The sequence below is a fragment of the Melopsittacus undulatus genome, chromosome 10 (assembly GCF_012275295.1).
Source record: "Melopsittacus undulatus isolate bMelUnd1 chromosome 10, bMelUnd1.mat.Z, whole genome shotgun sequence".
NCBI classification, from domain to species: Eukaryota; Metazoa; Chordata; class Aves; order Psittaciformes; family Psittaculidae; genus Melopsittacus; species Melopsittacus undulatus.
In genome coordinates, this window is record NC_047536.1 from 6439460 (window position 1) to 6465059 (window position 25600).

Here is a 25600-nt window from a genome sequence, read left to right on the forward strand (position 1 = left end):
AACCTAGCAATTTCTTTCCCTGGTCTTAATACATGTTTTTGGTACCTCATTTCCCACGTATTATCAATCCTTTGTAAGCCCATAATGTCAGTATAAATGGCGGTATCTCCAACACATCAAGCTTTATGTACTGCCTCTGCAGCATCCATGTGCAGGGTATTAGTAGGTACAATATCAAGAACACAGAGTTCTACATTTCACTTGAGTGCCAGTACTTACTTGTGTATTAAGAGAAACTCACAGGAAATGAGTGGATAAGGGAATTGCAGGTTGTACGTATTGTACAGTTCCACTAAATTTCTGTAGGATTGCAGAATACACAGTCTTTGAGTCAAGACTGACACTGGGCTTTTTTACAAAGATTTAAGACTAGAGCAAAGAACATTAAGTCAATTACACTGTGATTTGAGTTTGGATTTTATCCCCAGTTTATGAGAGAAATAAACAAGTTCTTTAATTGAAAACTTCTATTGTGCTGAGATGTTCTTAAAGTTTAGATGCAAACAGATTCTTTCCATGTTGCCAAAATTAAGGTCTGTACAATAAATGTGCGTACATGGCAGGGATCCTCCCACCCCATTAAGACAAGTTCCATTGTTATTCCCCTTCAGGTAGCATTGATCAGTTACAACAACTACAAACTTATGCCTCTGGGAGTCCAGTGAGCTCAGCATTCAGGAAACAGACATTTCTCTGAAGATGCTAATCTTAGCATCAGTATACTAACATTTACCTAAACTCAAATTGACTGCATCTGAGTAGCAGATCCTCTTCTGAAGATCAACAGCTGCAGTATCCAGCCCAAGGATTGAAATTAGCATGTCCTGAACATAGATCCCATTAAGAATATCAAAACTGTACAGTCCAGTTTTCTACACTGGTTCTATATTATGTGGGCCACAGAGAAGAAAGTGTCTCCTGGCAGCATTGCTGTCACTGGTATTAAACCAACCATAAATAACAAAATTAAACATTATAAAACCATGAGACAGAATAAAAAAAACATAATTCATGACACTAAATTTAATGCATTATCCTTACTCTCAAGTGCTTATTCACCTCTTCTTAAGTTTCTCTGTCTAAACTAAGCTAAGCAGCTCCAGCACACAAAACCAGGAATCGGTGAATTAAAGAGCACAGTGTTGTTACCAGGCACCTGGAACATAGTTACCTGTATGCTCATGGCTTCTCAGTAATAACATAACCAAGCATAGTTTTTCTAAAAATATATAGGTTTAGACCATTTCTGTAGTAGTACCATTAAGTTGTATTATATACTGCATCCAGGTTCACCTTGAACAGTAGTCTTTTGAAGTCTTCTGTAGTACATGATGGAGTTTATTGGTGACCTACGGTATTTTTCTTAGTACCAAGAGACTAAATTTTGTTTTTATTACCTGCAATGGAAGAACATTACTAAGGTTGTGGTGGGAGCAATAGTCAAACCCCCATAGAATAATTATTTGTAGTGCCTTTCTCCCCCCCAGCAGACACCTCATACACCAGGCAAGCCATAATTTCAGACTCTGGAATACACTGTAATGAAGGTCTGGTTGAGATCTCTTCCCTCCCACACCCTCCTCCACTGCTTTCCTTTGTGCCCCCTGTGTTCTTGGCATCTTTCCCTCTAACTCCACATTCATCTGCCAGCCTTTTACACCTACAGTAGTGTAAAGGTCCTGCTGGGTAGCAGCTGGAGACACTGCCTGACACCTGACTAGCGGTAACATTAAGCTGTATGACAGAAGAAGAACTGAGCCCACACACTACTTGCTCAGGCTGGGTTGTGAGAAACTGAGCTGAAAAGCACAACAGCAAACCTGGGGCACTGGAGTGCCCTGCTGAGGCAGCCCTCTGCCATCTAGTGTGAAACATGCGATGCCATTCTCCTCTCTTCCCCGAAGGCAGCAGACTATGCAAGACTGTTGTACTTTCTTCAGTTAAACTTAAGAGGTACAAAGACATAGTTACATCAATATCTAAGCTTACCTTCTCTAAAAGGAGTTTTTGGAGGAATATTTTCCTTGCTATCATGCTGAAAAGCTTTAGAAGGATCGAAACGCCGAATGCCCTGAATAGCATGCAGTTGCTCCTGAAGATCTCTATTGCTTTGCTTTTCTTTGGCTAGCAATGCACGCAGTTTTGAGACATCCTAGAGAAAACATAATACTTGGAAGTTAGATTGAGAACTAAGAAAAGCCTGCTTCCTCATTTACTGAAACAGACCTTCTGACTAACACTAAACACAAACATACATACACAATCATTAGTAGCATTAAAAAACAAATGAAAGACAAATATACAAGTGTTAGAGAAACCAGCACCACTGTATAACTGCTGTATAAGATCACTAAGCACTATGGTAGCCTGAAACTTTCAGGTGATGCTCTCAGCAGATGGTTCACTAAGCCTACAACCTCCAAAAGGGTAAGAAAAACCAACCAAGCTAAAAGTAGGGGTAGTTATTTGCACTGGTGATCCTTCTGTATGTCATATATTCAGTCAGAACTAAAACAGTTTCTCAGTGTTTCTGGAGGCTGGTGGTTTGTTCTAATCTAGCTCCTGCAAGGAATGTTATGATCACAGAAAACAAGTAGCTCGCAGGATGAGTCTATAAATATTTAGAGCAGCAACCAATCAAGCAAATTAATAGCTTACAGTTTTTTAACTTTTCATTTCACAAACCTGCTTTAGGTGCGCATTATCTTCCTTCAACTTCATAACATGCTTGATTTTTTGCTTCTGGTTCTGGTGGCCAAGTAGTTTAGCATATGCATCACTTAGCTTATTCAGTTCTTCTTGGGCAGCACCATGCTCATTTAAGAGTGCATTCTTCTCTGCTTCAAATGCATCTAGTTGTTGCTGAAATACACACAGAATCTTTCAGAAATCTTTAAAATAAACATAGCTTTTTAATGAATCAAAATCTACAAAGAGACTGTTTTGGGAAGGGGAATAGCTAGTTTAAGGGATAGAAGGAACCGGTTATGGGACAAATGCCTTAGCTTGTCTATTTCTTAAGACTAAAAGTTAAGCTAACTGCACAAGTTTTAAGAGTTAATAATAAAACATCTACTTGGTAACACACCTGAAAAGGCTTTGTCTTGTTATATAAGTCCTCATACAGATTACACCAGGTCTTTATCTCTTCTTCTAAGCTAGAAATCACATCTTCATTTATGGTTTCCCTAAAAAGCAAGAAGTGGAATTTCATTATGTTCATGGTTAACTCTCAGCACTTCTTCACACTGTTGCTTTGATGTGCTTCAATATGCATGCTCAGTTTGAGAAAAGTCACCTTGGTCTTTCCACTTCGAGTTTTCTTTTCAGATCTTTGGTTTGCTCATCTAGTTTTTCCTGAAGTTTAGTCATTTGTGCAAGGCAAGACTCTTTTGTTCTCTCCGTTTCTGCTTCTTTTAGTGCAAGCTTTGTCTGGATGTCTAACAGCATCCTGAGGAAAATATTATCCATCTTTAATAAGCCCTTTATTTATTTACACTACTCAAAATCTGAAACCACAAGTACCCACTACTGAAAAGCCGTTAGGAGACCTGAAAGATTAGCACAAACAGTGCTTCAAAAGAACAGTATAGAAACAGACAGAACATACAAAACAGACCGGTTTTCTGATGCATATGAGCTTAATGAATTTTGGCTGTCAATATTTTCAACCCTCCAAACAGAGAAAAGGAAGAAATGTAAGGTTACACCAAATACTGATTTTATCTAGTGGAGCACCATATTAACTTCTAGTTAGGAAGGGAAGCCCTAGTTGGCATTCTTTATCCTAAAGAAAAATTTGTCTGAATAGTACCTTGCACATTCTTCTTTTGCTTTGTTCTTAGTGTTTTCTGCTTCTTGAAGCAGCTGTAGATTATCTTGGCCTACTTTTTTTAGGCTGGCAACCTCTTCTTGCAAAGAAGTATTCTCTGCCTTAAGACCACTTATTTCTTCAGCTGTTGTTTTCTTGTAACTAGTATAAGAAGAATCGTGTGACTTTAGGCCTTACAAAAGCTCATACTAACAAGTACAATAGACTTTATAATCTCTTAAAGTTATAAAAAAATCCAACGTATTTCCATAAAGCCACAAGTAGTAATATTGCAACAAGTTCTGCAATACAGCTATTCTCATATTTTGGTAGATGCTGTAAAATACCAAAGACCTGCTGTATCTGAAGCTTATTTTAAACACCAAAAGACCTGCTATCTGCAGCTTGCATTGGCAAATACCCCACTGGATTCTTCATGGGTGCCTTGCATACTTAGCAATAACAGTATCACTTTTTAAATGCTTCCACAACCTGGATATTGTGAGAGGAAGGATCTGCAAGAACCTTAGAAAAATAATAACAATTCCATGTAAATTTCAAGCCTACTTAGGAAGTCTTTTTGCAAGATATTTTAGGCAAAGAGAAGACCATCACTAGTTACAGCTCTGAGATTCAAGAGCACTAGAGTATTTTAATTGGTTACACTTTGGAAGAAGCATCCAGTTTCCTGTACTAGACAGCAAGGATGTTGTTACACTTGACTAGTACTCAAAAGGCATCAATTTCTTAATGACATCAAATACTCCAAAGTCCTCTGCTCTAATGCTGTACCAATGCTCATACACAGTGTTAAGTCTCATAGCATATGAATAAACAGCCAATTTTATTGTAATCTTAAAAGATAATCCCTGTCCTAGAACTTAATGAGACTCAAATACCTTTCAAACTCAGCAACAGTCTCTCCAAGTTTACGCAGTGTATTGCTCTGCTCTTCCTGGATTTGCAGAACAGCTTTGCTGTGCATTTCATTGATTTGCTCCAACTCAGCATTCTTCCTGAAATAAAAGTTAATCATTCCATGATGGAGATAAGTATGTCTAAACAATGCTGTTACCAGTTACAGAAGGCTTGCAGTGGCAGCAGTAAATTGTGACAACCTAGTAACTTCTCTGCCACAACTTGAAATAAAGCACCATTTTCACAGCAGATTTAACTATCTCCCCTGCCTTATTTCCCATGGTAAGTACAGCATAAATTGAACACGTAACAGCAGACTTTCAGTATATTTACAAATAAAAAGCTTGCTTGAAAATCTTTCCTAGTCATTGCCTTTTTCAGGGTAGAAGCATCCAATGACATGCACGTAGCTTACCCTTCACAGCAACATCATATTACTACAGTACTGGCATTTCAAGCAAGTCTCAGCACGCTGATTATATTGTACTAAATTAAGACCATATAAAACTGATTCAAGTAATTATTGATGGTTATTTGGCCTGATCACTATGAATAATCAACAAACAAGAAGAAATAAGTCAAGATCTGTTCACGTCTCTAAAACCTGAATTAAGCTTAGTAGCTTTGTTTACACTATTAGTATTTTTTCCTTTCAGATGCTTAGAATTAGGAAGTTCATTTCACAAACCCTTTCAGCTTTACTTCCATCTGTGAAAGTTGAAGAGCTTGAGATTTGATTTCTTGCTCCAACCGCTTCACCAACTTTCCAGCTTTCTTCTCCTGAGCATGCAATTTGTTCAGCTCATTCATAGTATCATTCAGCTCTTCTTCAAGAAGACGTCTCTCATTTGTTACCTCATCTTGAAACTCTAGTAACTTCTGGTGCATTGATGCAGATGACTCCTGCATGCCAGAGTACCACAGATTTTAAAGCTACCAGTACTTTTCCAGATATTAAAAGCTGTTTTGCAGCATTCAAACTTTGAAGCATAAGGTCAATTCTACAGGAAGAACTAAAACACCCACCATACCAGCTATGATTCTTAAAGCTATTGGACCACACTTTCTGCTAGGCAGCACCCACTTAACATGCCATAGATTAGACCATACAGCAATCTCACATGTAGGCAAAATTGGAACCTTTTGTGCCAGTCACGTGGATTAGAGCATTTTAAAACTACTTTATAGCCTGTATTTACCTTCTCTTGCTTCAGCTGAGAGACTATTTCCTCATGTTTCTGAAGGAGTTTTTGGTGTTCTTGTTCTTCAAAACGAATTTTTTTCTTCAAATCGTCTATTTCAGCATTCATACTTTGGAATTTTCCTCTGATCTCCAACAATTCTTTCTCTGGATAAAGGAATTGTCAATATAACACAAATTCCTTTCTCCATCTTCAAAGAACTACAACATCTTTATAATACTTCCATTCTAGATTTAAAGTTTGTTAGGCAAGGAAAAAAAAACCCAAACAAAACAAACCCTCATCTTTAACCCATCTGGAAACCCTCAAAAATCAGCTGAAAGTACACCACTTTAAAATTATTTTAACAGCAGGAATCTTTGGATCAAGCCTTCATCAGAACAGCAGTATGGGGGGGAAAACAACTAACTCATTTCCTCATAGCTTCTTCCACATAATGCTAACACAGACAACCCAACAGGTACAGAGAACTGCGTACCAGTCTCAGGCTGCAAAATTGCTGGGTTTGGGGCAAAGAGAGAAAAAGAGGTGACAAAGGAATCCTAGACACATTTCCAGTATCTCAATGAACTTGTGCACATGCTTGTAACAGTGAATTGAGACAGTATCATACTGCTCCTGAATGAATAGTAAGGAACGAGTAATTCAGATTAAAGCCATTTATACTATGTAATGTTTTTTATTCTATACTACATACCTTAGTAACCCTTCAGAGAAATACAAATATAGACTTAGAAGATGTCAGATTCAAGGTGGTTTCCATATTGGTAGAGATATACCTAGCTGTTTTCAGCTGGAGCTCAGAGAGGTAACTTGGAACAAATAAGTCTAAGTTGATATTTTAGAACAGACCTATTTGAGATGCTTTAAAACATGTCAGTGATCCCACATATGCTGACAGCATACAAACAGTAACAATTACCTTTTTCTTGTTGAAGCAGTTGACACCTATCATTAAGTTCCTGTATCAGTTTAAAAGATTCTTCCTCTTTAGTTTTGAGGGTAGCCCTCAGGATCTCAATATCTTGGTCTTTCTTTATCACTGTCTCCTCCATCTGGGCAACATCTAGTTTGTATTTCTCAACTGTTTCTGCAACCCTACTGCAGGAGAAAATTCAGGTACTTGTTACCACTAAATTTTGCTGGGAAACTTAACTCTTCAGCACAAATAACAAACATTTAGGACTGTTGGTTTCGAACAGGAAAACTGCCTTCCCCTGCTTTCCCAGACACAAATTTTTGCACATTAAGACAGGTTAATTAAAAAGCAATTTCTCTCAACAGTGATGTTTTGTTCTAAAAGAAACTTATACAATCACATAAATATAAAGGTCTGATTAAAACATTATTAGTTACCATAATTGAATTATAGATGACTGCTATATCCAGGTTTTCACAAAGCTGAATTTTTATAGAAAAGCATACACATTCATAAAACAGATTTTACAAGAATAAGCAGTCTTAATACACACAGGCAGTTACTAAAGTGTCTCTTAGTGAGTAAATTGACTGGGGAAGGAGAGGCGAAGACTGAAATAGTTAAATACTTAAATACTTCTGTATTTTTACCATGTTCTGAGCTAGGGACACACTACTGTGAAGACTGATGAGAGTTTCAATCAGTTACAGAGCACTAGAGTAGCGATTTTTAGAATCAGACTGATGCTCATGCATACATAATTAGTCATAATTTGTAAATGCAAATCAGAGTATTATGCAAGCCAAGATTGGGGGGTTTATTACCCCCTGCTGTAAATTGTTTTACAAGTAAGGGCTAAAAGATTTTACTGTCAGTACCTTTGAGGAAAAGGGTTCAGCTTGATTTGTGTACAAATGACTCAGGCTAAAACCAGGATTTCAAGACCCTGATACAGAACTCTTCCAATATTACTGCTTAACCAAGAAGAGCACAGAGACATTTAGAAATAAAACTAACATTATTACTCTTACCCATTGTGTGGAAAAAATATTTGATTCCCTTTCCCCCCCCCCGTTTTAATGCTGTTAAACAGAATTGCTGCCAAGGCTCTAATTCACTAGTCCGTAAGTGAGGCTTAGTTTTATGGCCTCTTAACTTACCCAGTCCAACTCAAGAGCAGTTTGTTATTACCTGAGCTCTGTGACATATTCCAGAAGTTTTTCAGTGTCTGACTTTTCTTCAACTTTCTCTTTCTCAGTAGCAGACCTAAAACCAGGAAGTTTTCATGATGGATGTATTTAAACAAATTCAGAGCTACTTGGAAGCTGTTTATTTACAGATAAGCAAGTAGAAATGAATAATTGAATCACAACCTATAATACTATATATTTTTTTTCATTATCCAGTTTGGCTGAATAACTGATTTTGGCTCTAAGATGTGATTCTACCCTCTTTTGATACTTGATCCATTTAGTTTTCTCATTGCAGCAGGGAAGCTGAGCCATATTCTACCAGAAGCAAGTAAGCTAGGACAGTTGCATTAGCTAGACAAATTACCATTTGTTCCCTCAGTCACTTCCATTCCTTACTACTTACAGTTTTTCTTGCAACTGTGCTACTTTTCCTTGTGAATGCTCTAGATTCCTTTGCACTTCCTGCAGCTTCATTTCCATGTCTTCCTGCTTTGCAAGTGCAGTCTTAGAAAAAACAAAGAAAAAAAAACTCAACAAATATTAGTATCAAAAAGATTTAGTAAAAAAATTAAATAATCCATTGTCTAAGAGACAATAGTAAAGAGAAATTAAGTCACAGCTACAATTTAATGATAGCACTTGTTATATGCTAAATGCAATTCAAATTATCCCTTTCTAAAGATACCAGCCATTTGTAAATACTACCACCATCCCCCAACAAAACCTAAACAAACCATAGGTAAGAGCTTCAAACTATATTTAGGACCACTGGTTTTTGAGGAAACCAGCAGTGCAACCAACAGACTGATATTCTAACAGAGGTATTTCTAGGTTTCTTTAGTTGAATGCAGATCTACTGTGCACATCAACAGTAAAAATCAAGAACATTTGGTGTTTTATCTTTCTCTGCTTTCACTTCACAGAAACTACCAGGCTGAGGACAGAAACAACACATGATCTGCAGTTCTGTGCAAAGCCCTTCATTAACTCTTCCTGAACAGCTCAGAATTACTATCCTGTGCTGTGCAAATGGCCATACCTTTTCCTTAGCATCCCTCTGGTTTCTGAGCTTCATTAACTCCAGGCATAGGCTGCTCATTTTCTTCTGCGTGCCATCTTCAGACAGCTTATTAGAGAGGAATATAAAACCAATAAGCCTAATCCTTTCATCTGAGTTTTGTACACAATGCTTTAAAGATACCCCTGTCCAACCCACAACACTTATCTCTACCCATCACTAGGACAGATGTTAGCATGTTAGCAGGTCCTGTTCTGCCTTTAGACAGCAGCACACAAGATCCCAGACCAGACATGCTCTGTCTCTGCTAGTGAAAGGCATGTCAAAATAGATGCTGATCAGCAACTGAAGTTTCTTTTTGCCCAGGGAGCTTAACGACAACAAAGTCAAAGCAAATATGTGCTTGCTTGTTTGAATACCTTTGACTTTAGCAGTTCGTTGGTTCTTCTTAGTTCCAAAAGCTGTTTTTTCAGGCATGCAACATTTGCCAAGAGAGATGTTTTCTCCTGAACTGCAGCACTCAGCTTTGCTTCATTCTTAGCAAAATCCTCACCCAGAGCCTGAAGTTTTTTATCCTGCTCTCCACGCTCCCTCACTAATGCACGAATCTAAAACAAAAGAGGCATTTTCTTTGTTTCCTACTATTATTCTTTTCAAATAACATCATTACTTTATGCCTGTGGTTTTCTTGGATAGGCTTGAGTATCCAAACTGTATAAACATTCATTCAGAATATGTATCTTTAACTCTGTCATTCGCAGAAAAGGAGATAACAAAACCTCCATGATTCACTAATATTATATAGGACAGACTTGCAGTCTTAGTATTTCACTTTTTTATGCTACTGATTCAGTACAACATGTTCAATTCAGAATAGTCTTAGCTTCAAGTTGCAACAGAAGCCAACTCTCCTCTTTGGCTGTGGAATGGATAAACAGAATGTGACATTTCAGACACACAAGGCATACATCAGCACACAGAAGTGTGGTAAGGAAAAGCCAGCTGCCTCTGAAACATTAAAATTATGTCAATTACTGAGCAGAAAGCTCAGCAAAAAGTTGTTAAATAAAAGAGAACCTTTATGGGTTAGAGAACATAGGACTCTATTCTCTTTTAAAAACAAACAGAGACTGGCTACATAGCTGATCACAAGCAATAGAAATTAATGTAATTGTATTAGCAAATCCAACGCTTTCTACATATCAGAGCATTTGATCTCTACTCTGCACAAAGCTGTTTGCAAACTACCTGTATGTTTTGTAAAGTAAAAGAGGCTAATTTTACCAGCTTGTATTTTTTAAGTATAGTAAATGAGAAACATTACAGGATTGCACTCATGTAATGTATTCATACCTCCTTCTCTAATGTCTTCTGTTTCTTTTTCTCTTTGATAAGGAGAGCATCTCTTTTAGGCTTCAGAGTCCCATTAGCAGGCTTTTGAAAACATGCATTAGAAAGGTTAAACTAGTAAGCAGTTAGAAATCAGTTTAACACCACAGTTAAATGCCTTCATATAGACAATACTATTAAAGAGACACACACAAAATAAAAACCTAACCTCTCTCCCACAAATTGGGAAGGCAATTGTCAGGTTAGGATGGGTTTTATCATTGTGCTTTCTGATAAGCATTACTATGAATAGACAGCTCATCACCATTGTTCCAGGAAGAAGACTGATAAAGTTTGAGACATTAGCACCTCCATAAAAGCCAATTCAATCATTTAACCACCAGTTTTTTTACAGAATTTCATCCTGCATGAGTTCTAGTAAACTAAATCAGTAAGTCAGGCTTACAATTTTTTCAACTCATTGAACTATATATCCTAAAATAATTATCCTCACACACTGCACTAAGAACTTCCTTTCACCACTAGCTTTCTACTTTGCCCTGTCCATGATATTAAAGCAGACACAAAACCACAACAGTCTTAAAAGAAAAAAAGTCCCAACAGCCACACTGTCATTATATAGTGAGCAAGAGGCAAAAAACTAACACATCGTAAAACCAAAGACAACAAACCATTCTAGGCCCAAGTAATCACCATGTACTTCCCAAAGATGCTGCAATTTCATTTTCCCTACTTAGTTATTAAGGAGTGCAGGCACAATAATGAATTTCATAGTTTGCTCAGTTAATAGTAATTGTATAAAGGTGCTAAGTGATTTAACCAGTAACAGTGAGGTTTAGCTGGAATTTAACAGTGCTACAGACACTACAGGGGAATCTTACTGTTGATCCAAGAGATGTGAGCCTCCTGACAGTTACAGGGGTAGGTGCACTCTTCTCATTGCTCAAATTTGTGTCACCTACAGAAGGATGCAGAAAAGAATGATGAAGGAAGAGGGCATGCATGCACAGGGAGTGAAATTTAATCAAACTAAAAGTTATTTGTCTTTTTATACAAAAGGAAAAATGACACCCTATTATTAAGGACTATCTACCTTACAACCCAATGCCAGCTGTCTTTTTACTGCAGTCAGGAAGTTCAGTATTAGCCACACAGGCACTTGACAGATTTTAGAGAGACACTACCAGATGACAGTTTTGAGAATACGGCTTCTGCCAAATTTTACCCCCCCTGCCAATCCAGAGCTATGCTGTCAATTTTCAACTGAAGAACATTGATATACAAAAACCCTGTGAAGTTATCACTATATTCAAGGTTCATAAGGTAGTTAACTAATTTATTTGATCCCCAGATGTCTCAGTAATTAACAGGAATCACACATAAAGCTTGTTTTGGAAGATTCAGTCAGACATTTTAACAGCAGCTGTCCCCTTGAGCAGGCAGTGAGCCCTTAAAACATAAACCATTTTCCAAACAAGAGCAGAGCAGTAGCAGCATGAAAGCACAAACAGTTATTCAAAGATATTGTACCATTAAGTTCTGTGCAACTTTTATGACTACTTACTTTTTTGCTTCCTAACCCATTGACACGTTTCAGAGGACAGAGAATTCTTCAGTCCATCTGAAGATTTAACATCACAGGATTGTTGTATCAGGGTACATGCTAGGAATGAGATTTTCAGAAACAGCAGAGAATTATAATTGTAAATGGCACAATTAAGTAATTAAGTAACATGTAAGTTAAATCTACTTAAAAAAAGGGAAGACAAAGAACCGGAGTATCAGTTCTTCACATCCTCTTCATAAAGACAAAGGAAATATGCACATGCAGTAAGGGAAAAGGTTCATTTGTTACACTGCTAATAAAATTAGGAAGTATAATTTACATAAACAATATTGCAAGGCATCTTGTTAGTGACAACAGTGCATTAACTTCCATAAAGAAAAAACAACCCAGAGAGTTAGAGGATCTTAATGCTAATTTGTGAAAAAGCTAAAAAATAAACTTCAAACTGAACTGTGGGTTTTTTAAACATCTTCCAGTTTAGATGAGATTGTGTAGATGTTCTTGAATACCAAGCTTATCCTCCAAAGTAGCAAATTACTTACACTTTATAAAACCAATACTTTTAAAAATTAAACAATTTTAAGGGAAACTGCAGACAAAACCAAGATGGCTACAGACTCTTCACACAATTATTGTTATAGCCAGATGGTCTCAAGCCCAATAAAATACTTATCTGCTTGCTCCAGCTTTCTGCAAAGGAGAACAACTTTGTTTTATATGAAACTGGGTGACAGTAGCAGGGGCATTCAGCTATAGCCAAAAACTCATGAGAAACCTGTACATTATAAAATGCTCTCAGTAGCAGTACTTCAGCTGCGACTGGTTCTGTATTTTTGCAGTTTTGTACTATGATATCAGAAGGCTATGAAACCCTGCTTTGTCGCTGGCTTACTACATAAATAGATGTAAATACGTATCGATATATGCATATATACATAGAACCATAGACTGGTTTGGGTTGGAAAGGACCTTATACACATCTAGTTCTAGCCCACTGCCTACAGTGGCTACAGTCCCTTATAAAGAGTCCCTCTACTGCATCTTCATAGGCCCCCTCCTGGTACTGGAAGGCTGCTATAAGGGTCTCCTCCAGGCTCAACGGCCCGAATTTTCTGTGTGTCTCTGTAGCAGAGGTGCTCCAGACTCTTAGCACCCTCGTGGTCCTCCTTCGGACCTGCTCCAACAGTCCCATGTACTTCTGACGCTGAGGACACCAGAACTGCACTCAGGACTCCAAGTGAGGTCTCATGAGAACAGAGTAGAGGGGAAGAACCCCCTCCCTCGACCTGCAGGTCACGTTGCTGGCTGCGCAGCCCAGGACCCTGCTGGTTTCTGGGGTACGATGCGAGCGCACACGCACACGGCACAGGCAGCTCCCCACTCAGCGAGAAGGCAACACCAGCACACCCCAAGGTAACCACAGCCCAGTTCCCCTCTCCCAGCAGCACCGCAGAGGACTCACGCTCCTTCCCCGAGCCGAACACGTACCGGAGCGCTGGCTGCAGCGCGAGAGCGCAGCGCTGCGAGACGCCATGACACACACAACCGAGCGCCGCCGCGTTCAAACGGGACAACTGACACTGCGACGCGCCCTGGGCAGCCAATCACCTCCCGCTGCCTTCACTTGCTCAGCCAATCAGCGCTCCTGGCACGCGGCAGATGCCTTGTTGTTCTAGTGTGGTGTCAGAGGGTTAGGTTGTAGGCGGCTGAGCACTGCGCATGCGCAGGACTGGCCGCCCTGCCCGGCCCGGCCTGGCGGGGCGGTGATCTCGTCTCGCCGTATTCCATCGTGTCCCTCATGTCGGCTCCCTTCGAGGAGCGCAGCGGGGTGGTGCCCTGCGGGACGCCCTGGGGCCGCTGGTACCAGACCCTGGAGGAGGTGTTCATTGAGGTGCAGGTGCCGCCGGGCACCCGCGCCAAGGACATCTGCTGCAGCCTGCAGAGCCAGCACATCGCGCTGTCCGTGCGGGGCCAGGACGTGCTGCAGGTACCGGGCCGGCGAGGGGGAGACGGGGACGGCACCACGCCTTGTCACCCGCGGCCGGCGCGGAGGCCCCGGGGGGCCCGGCTGGGTGACGGGGGTGAGATGCCTCAGTGCCCCGCCCTTGTCTGTATTCATTTCTTCTTTAAATACCCATATTTTGGTACATCAGAAGCTAAACGCATCAGAATAGTTTTGTTAAACTTTTAAAGACGATCGGAAACACAAAGCCGACAAATTCCTTGGGTTTGCCTTCCTTGGGTTGTGCTGGGGCAGCGTGTGGGTGCTGCCGAGCGCCAGTAACCCAGGTCAGCAGCAGCTTCTCTTTCCAACCGAGAGCAAGCAGCTCTTCCCTGCATGGGGCACGTACCTCATGGCACCGCAGCTATATGTTACTCTTGACGTTTTCATAGCAACCAATTACAAAGGTTATTATCCGTTGAGAAGAGCCCTTTCACAGCGCTGACCTATTGAAACAGGGACTGTGTGGTAAATGCTTCATGAAAAAAGAATTGTGTAATGAAAGCTTTTTGTTTTGTTTGTGTGTACACAAAAAATAATTCTTTGATGGTCTGTGTGCAGACCTGTGCTTACAGGGCCAGACTGCACTATGCATGTGCAGTAGAAAACAAGAAGGGAAGTTGGGAGTAAAACTTGGCAATTCAATGGGACCTAGATGCTGAGCAGGTTTTCCACATTTGTAATACGGTATGTGTCTTTTGCAGGGTAAACTTTTTGACTCGACAGTAACTGATGAAGGAACATGGACATTAGGTAATAACCTCCATCTGAGCGGGGCAGTGCAGTGCAGTGGGATGTCTCAAAATATGCTGCAGAAGTTGTACCCCTTGTTTTGTAATAGGAGAGATTACTGTCTTCCCTGTACATAGTCTTGTAAAAAACCCAACCACTATGGCCAGATGAAGGAACTGAAGTAGTACAGAAGCCTTAGAGATGCTGTGTCTGTAAGCCAGTAGTCAATAAATTACAAACACTTCCATATAGTGGGTGTTCTTTTGCAAACCCTTGTTAAAACTGACCATAACAGTATAGTCATGCGGTCTGATATTTATATAGTTATACCTCTCCATGATTGTTGCTTTTCTTGGGTCCTTCTCTTATGCATTATGGTTTTGGAATAGGTGACATTGCATGCATTCAAGTTTTGGAATGGGTGACAAAACCTACAGTCCAAGAGAATCAAAAACCAATCTAAAAATCACACACCTGCAGCTAATGAGGAAAAAAAAAGCTTCTGTAATTGTTGCATCATAATTATTGTAAAGTGATCGAATTGTTTTGGTAATCACATTTGTGGAATGTGCTTCTCAATCCTTTTATAATGGATTTTATTTTCCATTCAATATTTATTCTAAATATTACTAATTTAGCAACTTAAACATGAAAACTGGAAGTGTAAACAAGCATCACGAAGCCTTTTTCCAGTATGGGAATAATCTTCAAAATACACTTGCTAATGCTGTATTTATTCAATGAAGTTGAACCAGACATCCTACATATCACCTTTGAAGTATACTTCCAATATGTTTTCTGTAGGCATACTGTCTGTGTTTAAATAAATTGATGAGAATTCCATATGGTGCTAAAACTATTCTAGCTTTTATTGGTATTTTCTCTGTAAAGCCTGACCTCAAGCCTTAGCTGAGGTATACATATTACTTGATTAAATCATTTATGGGTTGTGAAACCCTCTCAAGTTTATGTTTGCAGTAGAAGTACTGACAAACTGTGTTTTAATCCCTTAACACAGCTTCAGAATTCTACAGGCCAGAAAGGGGAGAAATGGCTGTATAGGCCATCTTTGCTTCAGCTTTTCCAGTTCTTGTTAATGTATATTTATCTATCAAGAGCCCTCTTGGTGTTAAGAATTTAGTTCACAAAAAAAAATCCTGTACTTTTTAATGGTAAATTCACCAAAACAACAACAAAGCCTAGTATGTCAGACTGAGTTTAATGGTTGGTTTATGTGTGTTTTCGTTCAACAGAAGATAGGAAGCTGATTCAAATTGTTCTAATGAAGACAAACCGAGATGCTGGAAATTGTTGGACGTCTCTGTTAGAAAATGAGTATGCTGCTGATCCTTGGGTACAGGACCAGATGCAAAGGAAACTTACACTGGAGCGATTCCAAAAAGAGGCAAGTTAAAGGACCAGAATTACTCCTTATATTTTGTGTTTGCCCATCAGGGTCATGGCCATGAAAGCTGAGCAAAACTGTTCTGTTGTCCAGTGCTGTGGAAGCATATATTGTAGTTCAATATATAGAGAATGCTCATGAGGCTTGTTCAGCGTACTTTCAAGAAGTTATTCTGTCTGTAGTCTGTCTGAAGGGTTTAGGAAAAGTTAAGATGGGTTAGGGGATGCTGCTGCTGTTTTAGGGCTTGTTGCACAATACTAATGACTTTTCACTTAAGTTGGGCTACACACGATTTGTTATTATAAAGAATTATGACATAGTCGTGTTTACAACCAACTTCTAGCATTAAGCTGTTTTGAATATGTTGGCTTGTAACACTGGATAATGTGGAATAGTTAGCTGGAAAATATTTTCCTTGCCCTTTTACTACAATTGTTTAAATTGTTTTGGTACACCTTTAGCACACAGCTATTCCTATGACTGTCTGCAGTGTTGTAGGATTGCAACTTCTTACTTAACAGCTGAATCAGCACACTACACACCACAACAAGGAACATAGTATTTATGAGACCTGTTATCCAGCATGACAGGTACTTCTATTTTCAAATTGTAATTTCAAGGGACAGTAGAAGCCAGAACTTTTTCTTCAACTTTCCTTAATATCTCTTTACTAGGAGATCTAACTGCTTGTCAAATTGAGAACAGCATCACAGAGTCCCTTCAGCAGGATGCAGCCAAACTGTGGCAATTCAAGCTTTATTTGTTGATACATTTTCCAAGAATTTCAGTGCCATGTCAGACAGATGACAAGTTGATCATTGTATGTCCTTGGTACAACAGCAGAGTATTAACAGAAACAGTTTGGGGTTTTAAAATATTTTTATTATGAATAATACATCAATTAAACTTTTCTCTTACCTCCATCAGAACCCTGGATTTGACTTCAGCGGGGCAGAAATTTCTGGAAATTACAGCAAAGGAGGACCAGACTTTTCCAGTCTTGAAAAGTAAACTGCTTTTATCTCTGTTCCCTGAGAGAAATTTCATGTTAGACATAAGGACTGGAATCATGTAGCTGGTGAAGGCTTCAGTGATCTCATCAGTGGATTGTTGTCAAGTAATTATTTCAGTGAAGAGAAAGATCTCTTATAATAGAATGAAGACAACGTATTACCAGCTGATTTATAAACTGTAATAACTTTCTAATACCATGGGACAAACTATAGAGAAAGGCGTACACAAAAAGTAACATCTTGAAGCAGGTGGGTTTGGGTTTTATTTTTCTTTTTAGAAACAGCATACTAAACTTGTCAGTTATAAATATGCCACTTGTCTTTATGCAAAAATACCTTATTCACTGTTGCAGAATAAAGGTTATTAAGCAAGATATTTAATATTTTCTCTCACCTTGCAATGCAAAGGATATTAGGATGGCTACACCTAAACTTTCCCTTTGTAGCAGCCCTTGGAAAACTCATAAATGTTATTCTAAAAAAGTGATTTAAATAAAATTACTACAGCATCTTGCCATGGATAAGATTCTACAGTCCAGTGTGCTGTCAAGTACAGCACTAATGATTGGTACTTGTTACCAGGTAAACAATACTAGAAAACTGAAAGGTCAGGTGAAACTCTTGATATACAAATAATTCTATGTGTTTATGTATAAATAAATATTTTTGAAAGTAAGAGAATGTGATTACTTTCGAAAGGAACAGGAGGTCCCTAAGGAGGGAATAGTATCTTGCATCTACTCATTCCCAACATATAGCACTATGCTGCTAAGAAGCTGTAAGTTTTTATAGATACAGTTTTTAAACTTAATACCACATTTTAAATATGGCTGCTGCATCATATTTTACATATGCCAGTTATGTATCAGGAATTTTCTACTCATTGTTAAGAATGCAGCTGAGAAGCTCTCCAACCATAGCAATATGGAGCTGAGAAACACTCTGACCACAGGATGAAAGCTGGGTAAAACAGGCTAACAGAGGATGAAAACATGATTGCCAAATCCTGTTGTAGTCTGAGCACTGAAACTATTGCCTATATTTAAGTCCTAAGCAGAAGTCTCAGTGGAGATAAACTGCAAGCAGCTGTGCTTCATGCTGCTGAGCCTTATTCTTAAATTGCACCATTATTTCAATTGGCACATGGCAAAAATAAAGCAATAGTTGGGAAAGAATGATACAATTTTAATTTCATCCACCGCTTTCTTGTAAGAACAAGCAAGCATTAATAGTACTGAAATAAAGTGTGCTCCTTCTACTCATGTCATCTTTACAGAATGTGAAGTAGGTCCATATACTGTGCTGGGGCTGTTGAGAACTTGCCTTACTATGCAAACTAGTGTGGTATTAAATGCTGATTTCTGGCCATGAAGTTCTGTGTCTTTATCATGATCCTAGTATAGAAGGTGGATGGTGTAGTTAAGAAATGAACAAGACTGGTGCAAAATTGAAGACAGAAAATAGAAAACAGGTAATGTTGCACAAAAATGCTGAAGTACTATCCTTTGAAATAGTATTTTTTGTTATAGGAGTTGGTTTGTACAGGATGGTTTTGTATGTCTTTTACTGATATAAGTTTAGCAGGTCATCTGATACTTCAATGCATGAACTATATATATATATGCACTTCAAAGCTAAACATTCACATAGTCTCTGCTTTATGAAGTAGCATGAAAGTCATCCTACAGCTAAGTCAAGGAAAGAGGACAACTGTTGGAACATATTCTGGCATCACGGTTCTGAACTGTTTTAAAAGAAGAGGTTTGAACTACTGAGTTAGCTACTTTGATCATATCCTGCAAGTTACAGGCCTCCAGTTGTAGAAGAATACAGATGAAAGTAAAAAAGTCTCAAAGGATTTAGAGTGTGGGCCAAGTTGCAATAATTTTTGTCCAGCATCTCGAGTTTCCCCTCGAGGTTCTCCCACCTCTCCCATGCAGCTTCAACCTCTTAAGTAAAAATTTGAAAATATCTCCATAATCTCTTATGTCCTGTCTAGAAGTTTTCCAGGTACTGTTCAGTGATAAATCACATTATAGGCTTTCTGCTGGGATGTTTTATAACAAATTGGAAACGACATTATCAGGTAAGCACATTTCAGTGTTTAATTGAAAGGTCCATATTTTAATATTTGAGACATGACAATTAGAATTGCACACTGCATCTTCAGCATCTCTCCCAGTAGACTGACCACACCTTTGTCCCAATCAGTTGTATGCTTTTCACAGGCCAGCACAATAGTACTAGCAGTTGCAAAACCCAATTACATGTTATACAATGCGATCACCCATGAGTTCATGAGAAGGTTTTATTTGTCCAATACAGAGCTTTGGTATGAAGTCTTCTGTGAAAGGCTTAACTAATTTGAGGTATTAAAAGAATGGTTTCCCCCTCAGCATAAAAAGGGTTGCCTGGATAACACCTAAGACCACTCCAAATTCAGAACATTCTGGTCTCTCCTTCTCCACCAAGTTCATATGACAATCCATTACTAACAACCCATTGCTAACAGCCTCTGCTCCACAGTGATGCAGCATTCACGAGGTCATTAGCAACATTCCCTCAACCTCTATTCATCTTACATACAGTAATACATTCTTATTATTCACTTCCTTGTAAGCACTAGAACCATGATACACTTCAAGTACTGATGTGGTCTTCAGAAAAACAGTTGCATTTTAAGCAGCTTATCATTAAAGAGATCAGAGCTGAAGTAATCTTCAGTGTTTCTCAATTCTTCCTGCGTGTAGGTCAAGATGGGGTATTAGCCCTGCTCTTACTGTGCCTGTAAAAATGTACCTGTTAAGCATCAGCTTTTACCCCTTGTACAGTGAAACTTTGGAGAACCGAGGTCAGATTTAGGGCAGGTGACCCAGTACACTTCCTCAGCCTTCATCAAGTATCACGAAGCTTTTACACTCTATGATACAGTTCCTAATCTCAGTAAGCTACCCTTCTTACAAAATACTGAAGTTAATGATGGTGGGTTAGTGACTACCCTTTTATAAGGCAATGAACTCTTTTCTCCTGCTTTAGCTACTTGACATGTTTGGCAGGTATCAAATGGCCTAGTTTTTAATGTGTCTGTCGTAGAAGGCCAGTGTCCTGCCCAGCAGGAACATATGGACCATGTGACACTGCCCAAACAGCAAGTTAGGTGGACCAACAGGCATTTGCCACCATCATCAGTGCTGAGCAGGATTAGTCTTTAGTTTAAGACACTGCAGCACTGTGCTAGTGTCATGTAATCTTTGAGCCAGATTTTTAAAATTCAGTACATAATTCAGTACCTGCCCTTACAGTAAACCAAAGTTAAACTACACAAGCTGCTCTGCAAACTATAAGCTGTTAAAATTCCATGTATCAGTATTGCGGTATTTCACTAAACAGTCTAACAAGACTGAAAACCGACACTGAATATTGTAATCATCATGAAAAGAACATGTTTGCTGGAAGGGTCCTTAGGCTGAGATGTTACCTATTCTTTCCATGAGTTGAGTTCTCCTTTATTAAGATCAAGTTTCAGACTTCATTTCTTAAATATTCACGTGTCTGTTGACAAGGTCACAGCATAGTTCTCATCTTACTGTACTCCTGTAAAAAAACCCAAACCAGTCAACTGAAGGCTTTCTACAAGACCTAAACAAAGCATCAGGCTTCAATATTGCAAGACAACAACACAGCAGCTGTTATAGAAAATATGTAACCTTTGGAATTAGAGTCTAGATAAGGAAGTAGTTCACAATTTCTACAGAGTAAAAAAAAATCTCCAATAATATGAATAACTGAATTAGAGTTTTTAGATTTAACTAATCAGACAGTTACACAAACAAAACTATAAACTGTCTTCCTTTTAAGTGGTTTAAGTGAAAGATTAAAAGAAACTCATTTTAATGGGCAACTGTTTCCTCTTAGCTGATTCTTTTTAGGATACGAGCAAGCCAAGCTTTTTCTCTACCTTTTTACCATTTTATTCGACATTTTAGTTTGCATAAGGTCCCAATGTCTGTGTAACACATTTCTGCTCCCACAGCACACCAGAGAATCAGTTCTTTCTCCAGCATTCGTATATTAGGTTGCCACTTCTTTAGGTACAGCACTGTCTCAAGCATGAACATGAGAAAAGACCAGCCTCTCTAACAGGCCTACTATGTTTATGTTCCATGTCTTCAAGAGGTTACTTATACAGAATAAGAAACTTTTGGGTAGCTAACAGCTAATTACTTCTACACAGAAGCTGGTTTTAAAAGAAGTTACCTATTATGAGCTGGTCTCTGGAATTGTAGGAAGATGTGTTATTCTGTAGTAGCTATGTTTAAGCTGCCGTGCTGTACGTCCAGACACAATCCATTTTAATTTCTGGACATTTGGCTTGGAACATTTGCTTGAGGAATATTCTGTAAGGCACTTCAGCACCAGCTCCTTCCAGAAGGTCAAATCTCTGCTGTTTATCTACAAAGCAAAACAGAATCTTACGTAGCTCATTAAATCCTTAGTCATACATGTACATTCAGCTTATTTATAGAAGAAAACCAGAGATCCTAAGCCAAATGGAAAAAAAACCCATGAAACCAAACCAAAACCAAACCCAAACAAACAAAATCCCAACAAAGCCACAAAACAAACCAGTATGGCAGTGGATCTCCCCCTTTTCCCCTGTGTAGGCACTTGCGTGCATTTTTCTTCCTTCCTCCCCTGAATCTTTATATATACCTTGGAATGCAACTGCAGAAATTCCAATGCCTCTGTCAACTCGAGCAGTTTTTGTTCTTCTATCTCTAGAGCCATAATAGACAGTGCCAAGACAGAAGGCTGGAGAGACAGAAAAAGTTAAATACTGCTTTGTTAAGTTTCAGTAGCCTCATTGTCTTTGGGCTTTCAAGACATTTACCTTGGCTTTAGAAAACATGATTCTGCAGTGACATGCCTTAAGCTGGGTCTCAAGTCTCTCAAAATTAAGGTATTTTCTCCTGTAATAAAAACATATGAGTTAAGGTAAAAAAAAAAGAAAGCAAGCTTGATCAAGGCAGCACCAGCCTTGGGAACTCAGAGCAGCAGGAAGAATGTTGTTATCTAAACAAAGGCCTCATTTGTCCCAGAAGTTCTAGGGTTACAGGCAAACAGGTGTTCAGTTTTGGCAGCCCTAATGCTAAAAATAAATCTTGTGGTACACTGGGGAGACTCATATTGTTAAATAGGCTACCAACAGGAATTTTAGTGCTTACTAGCAAAAGGAGTCTCTTAAGCCAGATTTTGAAATCTTTGCAATGAGGCAATACTTAGTGCAGTATAAGCAGAGATTATTATACCATCGTTATTGAGCAAGTTTGGTTTTTGGCTCAGAGACGAATACTCTTTGGATCAATTTATGCAAACAACTTTAAAAACCGACAGAACATTAAGCCACAGATATTCACATTTATGATATCTACCAGTATGGGGTAAAGTTTGTAGGGTTTTTAACTATAGAAAGGCCATTTACTCAAGTTATTTCCCTGATTACTTTTATACATAGGCTTCCTGATCATATGCAGTCATACCTAATGAAAGGGGCCTACAGGGATGCTGGTGAGGGACTATTCATTAGGGACTGTAGTGACAGGACAAGGGGTAACGGGTTGAAACTTAGCAGAGGTTTAGATTGGATATAAGGAAGAAATTCTTTACTGTTAGGGTGGTGAGGTACTGGAATGGGTTGTCCAGGGAAGCTGTGAATGCTCCATCCCTGGCAGTGTTCAAGATCAGGTTGGATGAAGCCTTGGGTGATACGGTTTAGTGTGAGGTGTCCCTGCCCATGGCAGGGGGGTTGAAGCTAGATGATCCTAAGGTCCTTTCCAACCCTAACTATTCTATGATTATATATATTACCTTTCACAGCTTAAATTCTCATGAATGAGTGAGTGATACAGTTGTAGAAACTGGAAGGCTGTTGTAGCTTTGATTTTCCAACTTAGCTTCTCCAATACAATTTTCTCCATTCTCATCATATCAGAAACAGTGAATCTGTACTGGCTTATTCGAATTAAATCAGTGGCTAGAGGAACATTTCTCTCTTCTTCTGATGCCTTCACAGCCAAGTAGAAGCAGCTGAGTCCGACACAGCCCAAGTGTTTAGGCTGTACCTAAGGAAAAGTAAATTGTTTATTAGGAAATGAAACAAGGAAAGGAAACAAGAAAGGAAAGCCTTTGATCAGCCATGGCAACACGTAAGTACCAAACTATGTAGGACCAATGTATATTAGGAAAAAAAATTACGGGGGGCAGACTGGGGCTGTTCTGTTTTTGAAGACAGAGAAATGTCTTTTATCTACTCATATTCTTATCTTTATTTAACTGAATGAGAAGACCATTACACAATACAAGTTCTGCCTCATGCATCTAAAAAAGCAAGATTGTATTATTTTGATTGAGGTAGAACTGTTTTCTTAATGAGGTTTGATAATAGCCCAATCAGAAGTTTTGAAGGCTTAAAGTGTGCAACATATTGACTTATGCAAAGGAAAAAAAATGTTTGGGGTTTTGTTTTTCCTTTTTTCTATACACATGCACACACACACACACACCTGTATACAAAAACCTGACTTATTTTATTCCATAGGCACTGGATTCAGAGGTCATCATTTTGCTTTCCACTCCATCTAGCTTTCTCATTTTTGTTTTAACACACAAAGAAAACAAGCTGTTGTTCTTGGCCAAATAGCACAGTGGTAATCCTGTTTTGTTAGGCAATTAGAAACAACCCAGGTCAGCACGCCACATACACATGGTAGAATGGTATTAACAAAATGTTTTACCAGATTCTAAGTGCTGAACAGCTTCAAATTGCTTAATATTGCTTATGGGTAAGTTTAAACAGTAAAGTAAGTCATTTAAGGCATTCTTGTATATACGCAACAGGCAAGACAATCTGTCTTGATCTAACCCATGAATATGGCTTGCATCTCCAAGCCTATGGACATCCTCAGGTTGAAACTGATGCCCTCTTCTATTCTCTAGAGGTAACATCTTTTTTATCAATAATAAATCTGAACAGGGAAAGCCATTTCTTATCTCTTGTGCAATCAGAATCTCTGGAAGGAGATTTAAGCCATCTAATGCCAGGATATTTTAATTTATAAAAGAACAAGGCTGCAATGAGCAGAAGCCAGCGGCTGAGAGCTTATACTGTAGAAAGCCTTACCTTCATTTTTGACAAGAATCTGTCTAAGAAATTCACAGCTAGTGAAAAAGTCTCTGTATGGAAGCCAAAGAACTGAGTTAAGCTGAGAAGGTCTTTTACTTCAAAGTCTCGCAGCCTTGCAGTCATCCGGAGGCCATTATCGTGAGCAGATTCGATCAGCCTCAGGCCAGAGGCCTTTGGCTGACATCTTAACTCCTGTTCCAAGAGGGCTGTGAGCTGGTCCAGCAGCTCCTGAGCTTCAGTAGTTACAAGCGTTTCAATCATCTGTAACAAAAAACAAATGTAGGCCTATCAAACTGCTTAAAGGAAGAAAACTTACTAAGTTACAGTTGTCTCTAAAGCAAGAGAGAAACTTTCCTTTCTCTATAGATATGTTAACTACTCAGCAGGGCAGCTGCCCCAAGACAGACTGAGCCCTCTTCCCCAACGGAGCGATGTTCCTTGTCCCAAACCCTGGTCACCCCGCGCACCCCAGGGGTGAGATGACACCGCAGCTGAGCACCTCTAGGCCACCGGATTCCACAGCAGGGCCTCGGGCAGCGCTCTCCGGGCCCCGCAGGGCCCTGCCCGCCCCGTCCGCCCCCCGCGGACAAGCCCGGGTCCCGCACCGCGCAGTGCGCCACTTCCCCGGGACAAGCCCGGGCCTGCCCTTCGCCGTCCCAGGGGCTCCGCCGGCGGACTAGCGACCTGCCAGCTCTGTCAGCGGGACGGAGAAGGCACAACCACCCTATTGACAGGCCGGGCACGGCGCGGAGGAGCCCAAACCCACTACCGGTGGGGCTCAGCCCAGCGATCTTACCTTGTCCCTGTCGCCCCGCTGCTTTCTGTGTGGGGAGGGCCCCGAGCCGCTGGGACCAGCGGCGACAGCGCCGAGGGGTCACTCTAAAGCGCTGTCCCGTCCCTCGGGCACCAGCGACCATCGGGAGAGCACCGTACAGCACCTACTCCACACAGGCGAACTGACTGCCAGCCTTGCCCGTCCCGTCCGGCTCCGAGCCGCCGGTGGGCGGGGCTTAGGCGTTGATAGACGTCCAGGCAGCCCAATCACAGAGCGCGGGGGGTGGGAAGGGGTGGGACGCCGTCGCTAGGAGATAGGCAGTACAGGCACAGTGGCGACCTCTGCTGGCGGCGCCTCCCCTAGCAGGTCTCGGCTCCGCCCTCCGCCTTAGCTGCGGAGCACGAGGAACCGGGTCCTCGTGGCGGCCGCTTTCGGGCCGGTGAAGCTCTCACCCCGGGCGCTCCGTGGGAAGGTGTTCGCTGTGCCCCTCCATGCATGACTGCAGAAGGGGT

General features: G+C 39.9%; 3 protein-coding genes across 4 annotated transcripts; 1 reads left to right on the plus strand and 2 right to left on the minus strand.

Moving 5' to 3' along the window:
- Positions 1–478: 478 nt before the first annotated feature.
- Positions 479–13602, minus strand: HMMR (hyaluronan mediated motility receptor). 2 transcript variants are annotated; one of them, XM_034067251.1, is made up of 18 exons: positions 13467–13602; positions 11976–12074; positions 11293–11369; positions 10415–10495; positions 9481–9669; positions 9083–9169; positions 8447–8547; positions 8042–8116; positions 6854–7032; positions 5929–6077; positions 5418–5632; positions 4711–4827; positions 3815–3973; positions 3299–3451; positions 3089–3188; positions 2686–2862; positions 1990–2152; positions 479–1397 (listed from the first exon to the last, which is right to left on the minus strand). In XM_034067251.1, the coding sequence occupies exons 1-18, from the start codon at positions 13510–13512 to the stop codon at positions 1378–1380; spliced, it is 2187 nt and encodes a 728-aa protein (XP_033923142.1). In that variant the 5' UTR covers positions 13513–13602; the 3' UTR covers positions 479–1377. The 2 variants fall into 2 exon arrangements, with proteins under 2 accessions (XP_033923142.1, XP_033923143.1); XM_034067252.1 differs by having other exon boundaries at positions 11976–12032; positions 13467–13542.
- Positions 13603–13719: 117 nt separating this feature from the next.
- Positions 13720–18502, plus strand: NUDCD2 (NudC domain containing 2). Its single transcript, XM_034067207.1, has 4 exons — positions 13720–13965; positions 14685–14733; positions 15966–16117; positions 17045–18502. The coding sequence occupies exons 1-4, from the start codon at positions 13777–13779 to the stop codon at positions 17126–17128; spliced, it is 474 nt and encodes a 157-aa protein (XP_033923098.1). The 5' UTR covers positions 13720–13776; the 3' UTR covers positions 17129–18502.
- A 715-nt stretch (positions 18503–19217) lies between these two features.
- Positions 19218–25286, minus strand: CCNG1 (cyclin G1). The gene is made up of 7 exons (XM_005144965.3): positions 25110–25286; positions 24311–24574; positions 22999–23252; positions 22022–22100; positions 21844–21942; positions 21388–21582; positions 19218–20724 (listed from the first exon to the last, which is right to left on the minus strand). The coding sequence occupies exons 2-6, from the start codon at positions 24572–24574 to the stop codon at positions 21391–21393; spliced, it is 888 nt and encodes a 295-aa protein (XP_005145022.2). The 5' UTR covers positions 25110–25286; the 3' UTR covers positions 19218–20724; positions 21388–21390.
- Positions 25287–25600: the final 314 nt, after the last annotated feature.